The sequence below is a fragment of the Styela clava genome, chromosome 3, assembly GCF_964204865.1.
Source record: "Styela clava chromosome 3, kaStyClav1.hap1.2, whole genome shotgun sequence".
NCBI lineage: Eukaryota > Metazoa > Chordata > Ascidiacea > Stolidobranchia > Styelidae > Styela > Styela clava.
This window is the reverse complement of record NC_135252.1, coordinates 3,913,236-3,927,140: the sequence shown is the minus strand read 5'-3', so window position 1 is coordinate 3,927,140 and position 13,905 is coordinate 3,913,236. Positions and strand designations below refer to the sequence as shown.

General features: G+C 35.7%; 1 protein-coding gene across 1 annotated transcript; it reads right to left on the bottom strand.

Annotated features, from left to right (window-relative positions):
• Positions 1-439: 439 nt before the first annotated feature.
• LOC120342668 (pseudouridylate synthase RPUSD4, mitochondrial-like) lies at positions 440-4,797 on the bottom strand. The gene is made up of 6 exons (XM_039411598.2): positions 4,078-4,797; positions 2,783-2,987; positions 2,406-2,531; positions 1,998-2,122; positions 1,511-1,705; positions 440-873 (listed from the first exon to the last, which is right to left on the bottom strand). Exons 1-6 carry the CDS (start codon positions 4,532-4,534, stop codon positions 578-580), a joined length of 1,404 nt encoding a protein of 467 aa, XP_039267532.2. The 5' UTR covers positions 4,535-4,797; the 3' UTR covers positions 440-577.
• Positions 4,798-13,905: the final 9,108 nt, after the last annotated feature.

Genomic DNA, 13,905 nt, shown 5'->3' with positions numbered 1-13,905 from the left:
TAGAATTAATTTGCTAATAATATCAAAAACTTCTCAGCTAAATACTCGTACTAAAAATTCCAGCTAAATTAATACATCCAAGAAAGATGTTCATTTTCTTCTAGCCAAATCGATTCTGACGACGGTACCAATTTAACCTACTTATCTTGATACATTTGGCGTGGGTTGCTTCAATACATCTCTTATGTCACATATAGCTAAATAGTTCGAAATAAATCCAAGAAAGATGTAGATTCTCCTTCGGCCGTGCCGAACCCCATTGCTTCGCTAAGTGAAAATAAATGAACGGAGAAATCCAAGCAATAGAGCTCGTTTAACCGGGCGAAAAGTGATATAGTAACAACAATCCACTATCGGAATATACCTAACGACTTGGAACTTTTAATAAAAGTCCTTTCTTCACTTAAAAAGCACAAAAGAACAACGGGTGAAATAAGATTTACGGAGAATTTATTTTGTGCAACTCCATATTCGTAGATGAACATACATTCAAAATTTGCGTTAAATTATCGCAAGCAACCATTTAACAACAATCAATCAACGAAGCAAGCTTCACAACCCAATTTTTCACACGTTATCATTTATTATATTGAAATTTAACTTTAACTCTTGGTTTATAAACAGTATAGCAGTCTTCTCGCTGAATTTCTTTTGATAGACTTAAATCATGATTATCAGGAAAAGGATCGACATATAACTCTTCCATATGCGGGTTGTTGTGTTTGATTTTTGGTTTGCTTGATAAATGTGAAGGATACACAAACTCAGTTACAGGACCTGGTTTTAATCTGAATATTTTCATAGTCCGATACATGTGTTCTGATGGTTTCGCAGAAACTAACAGATTAGGTTCATTTGCAGATTCTAAAATCCCTGTGAAATAAACTTGCACTAAACAATTTTGTAGTTTTATAGTTAGGCTTGTTATTGCTTCTTTGCATGGTTGTATCACTAAGCTTTAATATTGAATTAATTGGGGGTTTTACCAATAACCATTCACAATGTTACAGAGAGAAAATTCAGCTCACTGCAGCCTAGAAATAACGATAGACACGTTAGCAACAACAAGAAATATGATGTTGGAATAATGAACAACATTCAATATTTTAAAATATGTAAATAACCAAGGTATAAAAATGGAGAGATAAGTTTGTGCTCTCATATGGAAAGTATTGTTATCAAGGGATACAAAGCTGCATGCTTGAAGAATTTATAGCATACAAATATAAATTAAAAAGAACATATGATAACTTGATAATATTAATAAAAAAAATATTAACTTGAAACTGAAAACCTAGAAAAAGTAGATTCAAAATCTGCTGAAAATTGGTAATATTTATATTTTGTATGCAACTGATAACTTCAGTCTCCAAATATTGAATTATGAATAGCTCCATGAAGCATTTACTTGAACGAAGAGAACATAGCACCAGTGATTTTTAGAGTGCCGCAAAATTATCACAATTAAAATAGCAAAACAACCAGAGAAAAAGATAATAAAAAAAATTACCTGGTATTACAATTTCCCTCAAGTGTAAATGCATTGGCATATCTCTTGACCTTGTTGTTGGTATATTAAACATTGATAATATATTTCGAGGTAAACGTTGTGGAAGCAAATTGTCAGCATATGAATATTTATGGTCGCCAAGTATACAACAGGACAGAGCTTCTGAAGCATGAACACGAAGCTGATGTTTAACCGCTGAAATTAAAGTAGCTCAATTGAAAATATTTTAAAATTGGTTTGTGTAATATCAACCATTCTGAATTAGCTTAACTGGTGATTAAATGTTTGATGAAATATCCTGTATATTGTATGTAAAAATATGTGTGTCCAGCTGCCAATGCAAAAAATCATTTTTCAAAATTTACAATGAAAATGTGTATTGAAATTTTATTTATTGCAAAGTCTGCTGATGTATATGAAAGACCATATGACCAAATTGCATGGCATAAAAAACGAAAGTGAAAAAGAGAATACAGATGCACAATACTTGTGAGAGGTTGGAACTCAATAAGTGAAAGTCCTTTATTTTCATCAAGAGTGTTATAATGAGTGATGGCAATATCTGACTTCTTCCGTCTTACACCAATCATATCTCCAGATTCATAAGCAATCCTTTTTTGTTGATATATAACATATTATTAGTAAAGACAGTATTAAACGATGGCTAAGTATTAAAAAAGCAAGTTTTTATTAAATAATTACTTTTCCAAATACATTATGAAAAGCTATTATTGCATTTTGGTATATGAATATCAATATATTCTCAAGTCAGATTCATTCAGAGAAAAAATCATTAAATATTTATTGTATTTAATAATACCACAATTCTTTATTAAACATAGTTTCTCAAGCAAACTTCAAAAGATATGAAATGGCAAAAACATTTATAATTTACTTTTGCTCTGGAGCAAGACCCATTTTGCTGTGTGACTTGGACATTTTTCCTCCATCTATATGCCGTAAAGCCAATGGAATGTCAATCATACCATGTCTTGGACTTGGTGTTCCCACAGTAGCTGCCCTTCGAAAGGAAAACGAGGCTCGAATTTCACATATTCATACATAACATATGTTAGCATACTGAAATACACTTTATTTACGATAATGGAAGCCACGATGGTCAGTATAATAAAGTAGGATGGTGTTCAAAATGACCATTTTTCACAACGGTTGTTTTTATTTCCCATACTGAATTTTTAAATATACCTCATTTAGTGGGTATCTAGATACGGATGCCTCAGGTTTTGGATATAGCGCTTGTGTTCAACTTACCAAAATTTTTTCCTGATTTTTTGTTGACGAAAAAGTTTTATAATTTCCTGTGCCATGTCTTTGTTGGCGGCACAAACCGTAACTCCAGTGGTGCCTTTGTCAAGTCTGTTACAGAGAGTTAGAGGAATGGATGTATTTATACCATATATCATCTTCGACAAAATTGGAAGAGACGATTTCAAACTTGTGGTCATTTCTCTTTCATCTAAATAAATTCCAGAGCTTAATGTTACATTATTTCGAGGCATGATCCTATGTGAATTAGTCCAGCTGTTTTACCAAAGCAGAACAAGGAGAATGTGGAAAGTAGTGATTTACCTATCTAAACTTGGACCTTATACGCCTTTCCAATGCTGATTTAATGTGAGTACAAATGCTATAGCCAATTCAGATATTTTTTACATTTATATGCAGTAAAAGTTATTGGTCTATATTCATCAGTCCAACCGCCATTGCTTATATGCAGTTCAAAAATATATTCAAGTAATTTCCTATTTCTATCAAAACATATCTTAAAATATAAAAATTTCCGATTTCTTCAAATCATTTCAAAAAATTTAAAACGGCAAGTTGGTGGATAGGGAGTATTAAAGAATGTTAGGTATAAAAATGACTAGTTACTGTTCGGTATCCGTCCAATCTGGGCCCACTCCTCTGCTATAAAAAGTGTGAACGGAAGAACTAATTCAGTAGGCATAGTTCTCCGATTCCAAGAATAGCTCTCATATCAATGAAACACATCAATTATAACAGTGATTGTGACCCCTCCTATACAAGACAATCTGAGCCTCCATACAAGCACTGCGCAACAAACTAAAAGGAAGCGCAATCCAAAAACATCACCATTGGATTCCTCAGAAAATATAATCCGCTTTTTCGAAAAATAAATGTTACTGTGGCATTCAAGAGTTTTTAGCGAAAAAACGCAAATTTTAAACCGCAATTTTGGTCATGTGATGGCCAACGCACATTACAATTAATTAAGATTATTATTGAGACAACCACGTCACATCCGCCGTCATGCCAGACCACTCCGCTTCAGAGACAAATCAAGTGTTTGTTTTTTAGAACTGAATGTCGGGACATCTTGAAACGGAAGAACTGCGCCCTACTGTAATCAATTTGTGGTATTATCTTAAAGAGTAACCACGAATGTTGCAATGTACCGCATTAATTTCTGGGTTAATATTAACTTAATAAGTCGAATCCGACCAGAGCAGATTAGTCCATACCCTAATCTTGTAACTTATATATCCAAATAATACAATATTAAAGAACTGGAAAATTCATAATACCATGCACAGCGATTCCGTATGGCTTGTTCAAAACTATCAAATTTTCGTCTCCATAAATAACGTGTTTTCTCAATAATCTCGCAAATTCTACTTGTCCCATTCTTGAAAGATTTGAACATTTTAAAGAGTTTATCGAAGGCAAATTGGATTCCTTATTCTTCTTTGATCGAATATCTTCAGCAATATGGCGCCCAAGGATTTTCTCAGATTTCTTCGGTTTAACAGCTTCACTTTGAAGTTCCACCACTTCGAATGGTACAGCATCACCAGATGATTTTGTAAATGACGCCTCTAACACATGTAATGGGCTACGACTTGCTATTGCTTCAGTATTGTTCCCATTTCTATGAATTTCATTAAAGTCTTCCTTAACATGCTTTGTGATTCGGCCACCTCTAAGGTATCGTACAGCAAATTTCCCTGGACCTGGATGTAATATTTTCTTTAGATTATGCATATTCACTGTATAATATAAGTATTGTCAGATACAGCAATAAGAACAGATCAGATTCGGAGATTATAGGATAGCATTCACATATTTATCCGGGGGGGATAGGAAAGCTGATAAAACGGCTTAATCATATGGCGAACCACGGCCTCTCGTCCGGTTATCAGTCCAGGTCGGGTATAGGATTAGTTAGCCAGTTATTTGTTTTCGGAAGCATGGACTTGGTGGTGGAGGAAGCCGCAACTGACCAGCAGTTACGTGAACCACCCTACGGCGGTGAGGAGTCCAGCAATCCTCTCGCACATGATCATCCCTGCATGGGATTCGAACTTGCGAACCCACAAAGGGTAATCATATATGCAGTGGCGAGCTATTCCTAACGCTTAGCACGATGCGCCACACTGCAGGCACTGCCGTGCCAACTTACATTACATTAGGATTAAGATGTGGGTTCTGTATCTGCCGAACCTGATAACTGAGCCTCTGGCTAATGAATACTGTACCGGTATAGTGGAAGTACCAGTGTCATCAATACACAGAGACGCAGGAATTCCAACAAAACAAACTGCAAAATCCGAGAGTGAGATTTCAAGACAAAATTCGGGTCTGGTATAGTTTAGTACCACATGCACTTCTAGTTGGCCTGGTTCAACTATTTTTGCATATGTCAATCCTAACCCCTACTACTACGTCACCGAAAAATAACGTCATTTCGACGTCACAGTGGCGTAATAAGGCCCACCAAAGTATGCGGAAGGTCGTCCAAAACGCGCAGACGATCATCCGAAATAGAGCAGGCTATTTCTCTCGTTTTTTCGTCACAACGACCCCGATAGGAGAGAGATCGCCGGCGTTAGCGAGTTCGTTATCACAGTATCAGCGGCGCAGATGCATTTCGGGCGATCGTAATTATACTTCGACAAGCCCTATGACGTGATGATGACGTCGTAGTAACGTAATTTTTGGATGGCATAGTCAGGTGGGGATTAGGAATAACATATGCAAAATTCGTTATGCTATGCTCACTGGAAGTACTTGTGGTACCAAGCTATACTAGACCCCAAAATTCTACCGTAAAAGCAGGTAACTTCGGATGAAATTTTCAATTGTTCATATCTCGACTACATAGCGTCTAGCATTTTCTATAGTGAGTCCTTATATATCTATCTGTTATCATCTTCAATCGCGCAGTTTAATTCATTTTTTAATTAAAAAATCTCGTTTTAGCGTAAAATTGACATTCCCGTTTTCGAGCGGGTCAAATCGTGACCGATGCTAAGACGAAGCTTAAATATATGAGACGACTGCTACTTTTTAGTGTGGCTGTAAGCAGTGATGGGATTGAGCCGGTTCGCACCATTCGCTGGGGTTGCATAGTGTTCTTGTTAGATAGTTTGGTTTTGGAGAATGTGATAGTTATGGATGTCCCTATCGTTTCTGTTTAGGGTTGTATTTGATAAGCTTTTTCCAATTTCGTTAATCATAATTTAAATTGCGCAAAACTCGCGATATCGTCGGGCGATCTCTTCTGGTATGTCGGTTAGTGGATATGCCGAATCGTCCTACGCATTGGCCCTGCTGGGTACCAGCAATGACATTAAACAATGTTTAATGTCATTGGTACCAGTAACCCCCTTCGAGGCCAACAATCGTCAGTGAAAATGCAGAATTAATGACAATTCACAGCGCTTATGTTGTTATTTGAATGCGTTATTTCGTTTGTTTAATTGTTAGCGAACCTATCACCTATGCAACCCATGTAAAATCAATACTAATTGGTCCTGTTCTGACGTTTACGTGAATGTAACATTGAACAACGTTATTTTGAAAGAAGGTGTTATCTACAAAAAAGCATGCTCGGGCGAATAAGTAAATTCTCAATGCTGGAAAAAGGCCGGCTATTTCATTATTATTTCTTCCTTTTGTTGTACATAAAAAATCTAAATTCGTAATATTTGTATCTTTAACGTCAATTACATTCAATTTTTCGAACTGAACCCGATATTAGAACAAAGAATATGCGCATGAACTCTCCGTGACAATATGGCCAATGAAGACAGTCGGGGTGGCTTTGAATGTATGCCTATGTAGTAAAATCAGAAAATGTGAAGTTACCAAATCACAGTTCTCTTTGGAGGCGGCCCGCTTTGAAGTCACAAAAATATGGTAATCCTACTTAGGCCAATTTAAAAATGTAGACTGGTAGAGGACTAGTCGTAATTTTCAAGTCTGAACCACAAGTTAGTGTTTAATTTAGTTCATTGAAATGATTACTGATCTAAACACATTCAGACACTTGACTGAGGAACAACATCTATGTGATCCATCGGCGGTGTGGCGCAGCGTGCGAGGTGTTAGAAATTTCTCGTGTCTGGTGTTGTAATGTCGCTTCAAATTATACTCTTTCGTGACAAATATTACGTAAAAGCACACCAGACACTGTGGGCTACTCCTGAAGTATGCGCACCAAGATGTCGTATAACCTGAAACCTAACCTGGTACACAACCTGACTGAGTTCAGGTTGTGCGCCATCTTGGTGCGCATACTTCAGGAGGTCCCACTGTGGTTTACCATTGTTGTGGACAAAGAAATACGTCCCCTGTCAATAAGCATTGAACTTATACCTCTGACACCTTTCTTTTGACATGCATTTTATGGTAAATTGTTATATTTGACTAATCTTATAACCGGCAGCGTAGGTGAGGTGTGTTTCTACTAAAATGAAGGCACAAAATATGTCTCCAGATGCGGAGTTGCTTGACGGCTCACGTGCCAGGGTTCGGACCACCCTGACTTAAGACCTGGGCAAAGCTAGCAGACAGTTACCCATTTTTCCAAAATCGAACTCGCCATGTGCTATGAATTGATCGCAACTAAAGTGAACAATTGTCGCAAATATACTTAATTGCGACCGATTATCTACTACACGATGGGTGCGATTAATTAATGAGGCGATTCCCCCTTTTTTAAAACAAAGAAAGACATGAAATATAATAAAACAGAGAATGATTAAAACAAGACATATCTTTATTTATTATCATCCATGTATTGTATGTATGGATACGCTTTGTGATGCACAAAACCAGGAAAATAATTGAGATGAATGCGTGAAGAAATTTTCAATTCCCAAATGATGTTTACGCAGATAGATGATCACATCAAATCCGTTTTAATTCCACCCAGCCTCACATCTCCAAAGTATATCTACAATTGAGGTAACATCTCCGCTGCAGCAGCCAACATGGTGCCACCGCGGACACACATCACATCCAATCTTAAAAAAAGTCAGAATAACATGAAAATAAAAATGTGTTTATTAAACACTTGAAATGTTTTTTACCCTCCTCCTCCCGTTCCCCACAAAAACTGCAGTCTGTCAAAAGAATATTTCCTACCTGCGTAAGGTTTAGATAATTAGATATCAGATATTTTAATATTTCATACCGGAATTTTGAATCATCCAACTGGGAATTTTTATATATATGTATTTTTTGATTCCAGCATCATCGTGGCGAACTGAAATCGAAAATCCCAAAGAATCAATAAACATATATATAAGTTTCAAAACAACGCTAAATAGTGTGATAAAATTCAAGAAAAAATTGTTTGTCAAATGACAATAGATTGATAAATATAAAACGATTTCTTATATGAAACAATTGACGAAGATTTTATATATTGATGCATAAATAATTGAATTTATATGACTTCCTGCCTTCATGACGTAAATTTCACAACTGGAATCACCCTTTGAGTGGGATGTTCAAGTATCGTGGGTATCCAGTTTTCGCCTTCTTTTCGTAAGTTCATCCGGTTTCTGTAATTTATGTAACGCAGAGGTGCTCAACTTCCCAGATAAAAGGGCCGCATTTTGACCACAAAAGATGCGACGGGCCACAGAATATTATTACCTTGTATTTGTACTATTTAATTCATTTATTAGTCCGATACTGACGTTTAATATGCTTTTTGTTTTCATTTTTTACATTAAAAAAAAAGCATAGTTATTGGATAGCATTCGTAAGTTTGCAGTTGCAACTCCTCGCCTACTATGACAAATTTTACAACATAGGAAAAATATAATTATATCTAACAGCAACAATGTTTTCAATTACAAAAACATTTCACAATTGTTTTATTCTCAATGAGAGTTTTGAGTCTGCATTCTGTTCACAAGTACTTTAAAATCTTTTTCCTAAGATGACAATCATATGGATATGCAATTCTGAACTCTGGGTGAAGCTGTTCGTGGTGTCGTTGTAAATTTGCTTGCTTCTTTGGCAAATAAGACGAATGGGTGTCCCATTTATCTCTGCAAAAGCAAATTCATTGTTCCACGCAGAGTTACAAACTATGTTTTCGTCGTTTATGTTTCAATTCTTTGTCGCCATGACTCATTCCCTTCAAGCTGGAGGCAGTGCAATACCGTCGTGAAGCGCATTTCCGAAGGTAGATAGAGGGTGCGATGAAAGAGCAAAGTAACTCGATTTTTACGTAACAATACGTAATTCATCTATTTGATGGATGACACAATCCATAGTCTTATCATGCGCTGTAAGGGATGAGAAGAATGATACCGAATTGAAAAATCGTTTATATTCGTTACGCCGCAGATATTATGATATATGTTTGGGTTCATCAAATTTCTTTGGGGGGCCGCAAAATATGCATCGGCGGGCCGCGGGTTGAGAACCCCTGTTTAAACTCGTAATGATTATTTGGTTTCTGCGAGACTAACTACTTATCCTTCTTTTATGCTTTTGTGCCGGTGGATCCGTATGCGTATATTGCAAGGATGCTGTAGCAAGAGTAAAGATAACAATCCTAAGTGATTCAAGAGTCTTGCTGCACACTAGTCTGGTTGATTGCTTTGAAAATTCTTTGTGTAAATTATGCCATTTTTATTGTTCTGCACGGAACTGGACACGACTTTAAGGAAAGTGTAAGACCCCTTGGAAATGTTAGTGTGCAGCAAGACTCTTGAATCACTTAAACTCGTAACGTGTATATAAAAAACCCGGTTTTACTAACACACTCAAGACACAAATTTTTGTAAAACTTTATTTTTTTAAATAAATACTTTTCATTCAATTCCTATACATTCACAATTGTAAATACAGTTTGTTAATCTTACATTGTGATTATAAATTTTATATGATTTTATTCGATCTCGTTAGAAACAGGGCAGATTTATTTATTCGTGAAATTAACATATTTATTTGAAATCTTGTGAAACCTAAAAACGGAAGGATCAGCATGATTATACTCAATTATACTGTTACCTCTCCTGTCAACCACTTGTTCGGACGCAAACTTTTAAAGTCCCCCAAATGTAGCTTAAATCTTCTTCCAAGGCTTGAATTAAAACTGGCTACAACCATTTTTGTATATTCCATATTCCAAAATGTTTCGACCTTATTAAAAAGAAAACGTCATGTAGTTCCGTTTCTATTTGCGCAATAAAAACGACTTGGCGCTCTAAATTAGCGTGGCCAGTAAAATTTTATATACGCAAAAAAGGCGGTAAGATAATAGACATATTAGCTCGATATATTACTGAAATAATATATACATATAGGTATAGTACTAGATTAGGCTTGCACGTAATTGACAAAAATCTATTCCGTAATTACGGCCAAATCGATTACGTAATGACCCCGTAATTGCGATATTTTTTCACACATTTAAACCTATCATAACAACCAATTGAATCCACTTCATTTTCGATTGGGACATCGAGTTTGGGTTTTCATATTCCTGGCAGTACTACACGCCGGCGACAGATGTTAAGACAAGAGTGAATTCAAATTAATTTTATACTGATTTTTATCTTTTGTGCTAGCTTTGATTTCCTTTATCACCTTCGCAAATTAACCGTCCCAATTTTATGCGATCAATTTTATCATTACCGACACTGGTATACGGATATTTATGAAACGATAGACTTTTTTTAAAATCGTTTAAAAAAAAATGTCGGGTTTCCAATTTATCAATGCCACGACGAGCGTATTCTCTCGTTTGATTATACTTGCGCTTGCCTCGCGACGAAGACTTGTCATTGCACCGTTTTTAACATTATTCGACTTTACTATCTAGTCAGCATTTTATAATAATTATTGATGCCAACTTATTGACGTTATTCCGATTACCATGCTTCATTTTACATTAAATCATTTCGCGGCCTAAATGTTGTAACATTATTTGCGACAAATTTAGATCAAATATTAATTATTTGCGCATAATTTAAATACCGTACTTATATGACATGCCTTTTCCGAAAATACAAAGTTATTTCGCAAAAAATGCATATTCTGACATTTATTTTGCACTCATGAAAAAATTAACTTATTTTTCTAACTCAAGTCGACGATCCTATCGGCCAAGATTGAAACATATTTGGCCGAGTGTCGGTGGTATTCAAGAATCAAAATAAGTTGCCGCATTTTGTAAAAACAGTTAATTATATTTGGCCGAAATATTGCGAGGCATTGTGGAAAACATATTGAGCAAGGACAAGTCCCGTCATATTATTGTTTCTCTGCCGTCTCAATCGCTTTACTGATGCCGAAAAGACGAAGTTGCGTTGGTTTATTACGCAATTTCTCTTCCGTCGTCATATTGCTGTTTGATAAGCGCGACATTAATTATCACGGTGACGTATTGGCAAGAGAGAGAAAAGTGAGAAAAACGGCTGCAAATACCGAAGCTCTAACTTCTTCTACTTTTTAAACTTTCACTTTTTACAATTGACGGAATTGACTGCTTTGAAGAGAGCTCGTTTCAATCGCGAAAGCGCTCGACCAATAATTACGACTTTACGTAATTCGTAACTTCCCTTCCGTAACTCGAAATAATTCCGTAAATCTGTAAATTACGTGCAAGCCTATACTAGATATAATTAGAATACAATTTGATTACATACCTCTTCTACCATACTTTTTTTTTTTTGAGACTAATGGCATGACAGCATCTTCTTTTTGTCGAGATATTTTTTTTATCTGCATTTCATCTCGAGTTAAGCTACCTATAAGAAGATCCCAGAAATGTTAAAGGATTCCTATATACTTCACATTACTTATAATTAGTTACCAAATATTCGTCAATTAAACTACATCGCCCAAGCACCTAAAATCGACTTTCTCTAATTCATGTTATGAAAAATGTTAAAATATACGCCCTTCATGAACTGACTATTCGCTGGGGATTGAAGGTATATTTCAATATCAGGGTTTACCCATTTTTGTTCTTTTTTTGGTCGTTTTTATTTTAATTTCACGAGAAGAGGAATCGCGGTAAAAATATGTATTGTGGTTACTATAATCCTGATACCATTAACGCAAACAAATGTATTTATCCAGAACAAAGAAACCTTATTTCTTATTTTTGTTTCGAAAAACGCAGATCAATGTGCCCTTGGCAAAGAGTTTTGTGATCAGCGCTGTATATGTCCAAAAACTCGTCCAGTCGAGAGCACCACTTACTGGACAATGCTGCATGCTTTTTTCCATACTAATTTGAGCACGATTATTTGATGTAATATTCCGTCAAAATGGATTCCATTTAAATGATTTTGATGTAATGTTTATATAAAAAAAACGTCATTGTTGCTGTTTTTATGTACCAGAAACTATACTATATAAAGACAAAATTTTCAAAAATACAATTATCGGTCGCTGTTGAAAATAAGAGTGAAAAAATTTAGTTAGTAGTCAACGAAGTATGTTACCTGTTCAGCTAATGTTTTTGAGTAATAATTCGAGTATTTTCCGTAGGGTTCGGACGTTTCACATTCTCCAATGTTTCCTGAAATGTAATTATTACATTGCCAACTTCATATTAAGGGTAAAAAAATTCAAAATTATAGAACTTGCTCTCTCGTAGCTCTTTATACTAGTCAATTTTAGTGGATTTGGTATATTCAGTGTTGAATATACATTTATCACGGACCTTAGTGTACTACAAGAGGAGAGTTGTAAGTAGCCATTTTGATGGCTTTGGTAATTCAAATAAAAAATCTGCACCGAGCATAACAGAGCTCCATAGGAAGATGTTTTTCGTGTTCGGAAAATTCGCCGCAGGAAATTTCTCCGTAGGAAATCTCGCCGCATAGGAAAACTGGCGCATGAAAAATCGCCGCAAAAAGATTTTGCTCTAAAACAAGTATTTGTAATATCATAAAAAATCGCCGCAATGCATTTTTCTGTAAAACCAGTATTTTTGATAAAAACAGGTTGTTAGGGTATGCTCTTAAATAACGAATCTTTTTCAAATAAAAAGGTACTTCAAATATCTAACTGTTTTTATCACAAATACTTGTTTCACAGCAAAATGCTCTTGCGGCGATTTTTCCTATGCGGCGAGATTTCCAACGACGAAATTTCCCGCGGCGAATTTTCCTAGAACCGATGTTTTTGTCGTATATTTCGTGACATTTTTTTGAGAAGGTCATGTTTATTGGACACGTTAGCGTACATAACGATCGTTTCAATATTATGTTGTTGTTCTTGTTAGCCGTCTCTTTCGTCATGATGAAATCGCTTTTCTCTTCGAATACTGGACTAATTGCTTTGAAATTTTCAGTGTTTAAAGATTGATTTTTTGCCAGAAGGCCATTACTTTTACTTATTTTCGTTTTTTATGTGTCAGAATAAAAAAGCGACACCTTGTGACGTGTCCATATATTTGAGCACAGCTCTCTTGTTTTAGGATTGTCATTATCATTTCCAAAAATATGGTGCGTGTGGACGATGATAGAAGCTTTGTTGCGAACAAAATCCATCATGATTTGACCTTCGTCTTCCTCATCTCCAATTGCAGTTAGATTCCAAATTAAAATCCATGGTTCCTAGTATGAAATTTAAGTAAACTTTGGTTGTGTGGGATCTGCTTTAGAACATTTTTGTTTGGCGCGTCATCTCGACGAAACCTGAAAAATTTTTTTTTAGCAATGTCTTCAGACAACCAAGATGATGGCGCCTGAGTGACTTGAACTTAAGAAGATTTCCGATTACCTTTCGGCAACTTCACTGTGCCTCACTGAACTTACTTGACTTTGTCTTTTGCGTGACGAATGTGACCACAAAAGTTGAAAGTGGCAAATCTGAAAGTTATTGAACAAACTGTAACAACAAGTGCATGATTCAAGCCAATGAAATTTCTGAAAATGAGAGCTTTCTGTGCCTCTCTGAACTTGACTTTGCCTTTTGCGTGACGAATGTGACCACAAAAGTTGAAAGTGGCAAATCTGAAAGATATTGAACAAACTGTGACAACAAGTGCATGATTCAAGCCAATGAAATTTCTGAAAATGAGAGCTTTCGCTAACTTTCACTTTGTGATAGTTGAATGAAAAAATGCAACAGGGATTTGCTTTTTTCAA

Coding starts and splice junctions, on each gene's coding strand:
- LOC120342668 (XM_039411598.2), bottom strand. CDS start 4,534: ATGCATAATCTAAAGAAAATATTACATCCAGGTCCAGGGAAATTTGCT. Junction 1,706..1,997: donor TGAGTTCCAACCTCTCACAA/GTATTGTGCATC, acceptor CTTTAATTTCAG/CGGTTAAACATCAGCTTCGT. Junction 874..1,510: donor GAGGGAAATTGTAATACCAG/GTAATTTTTTTT, acceptor TTTATTTCACAG/GGATTTTAGAATCTGCAAAT.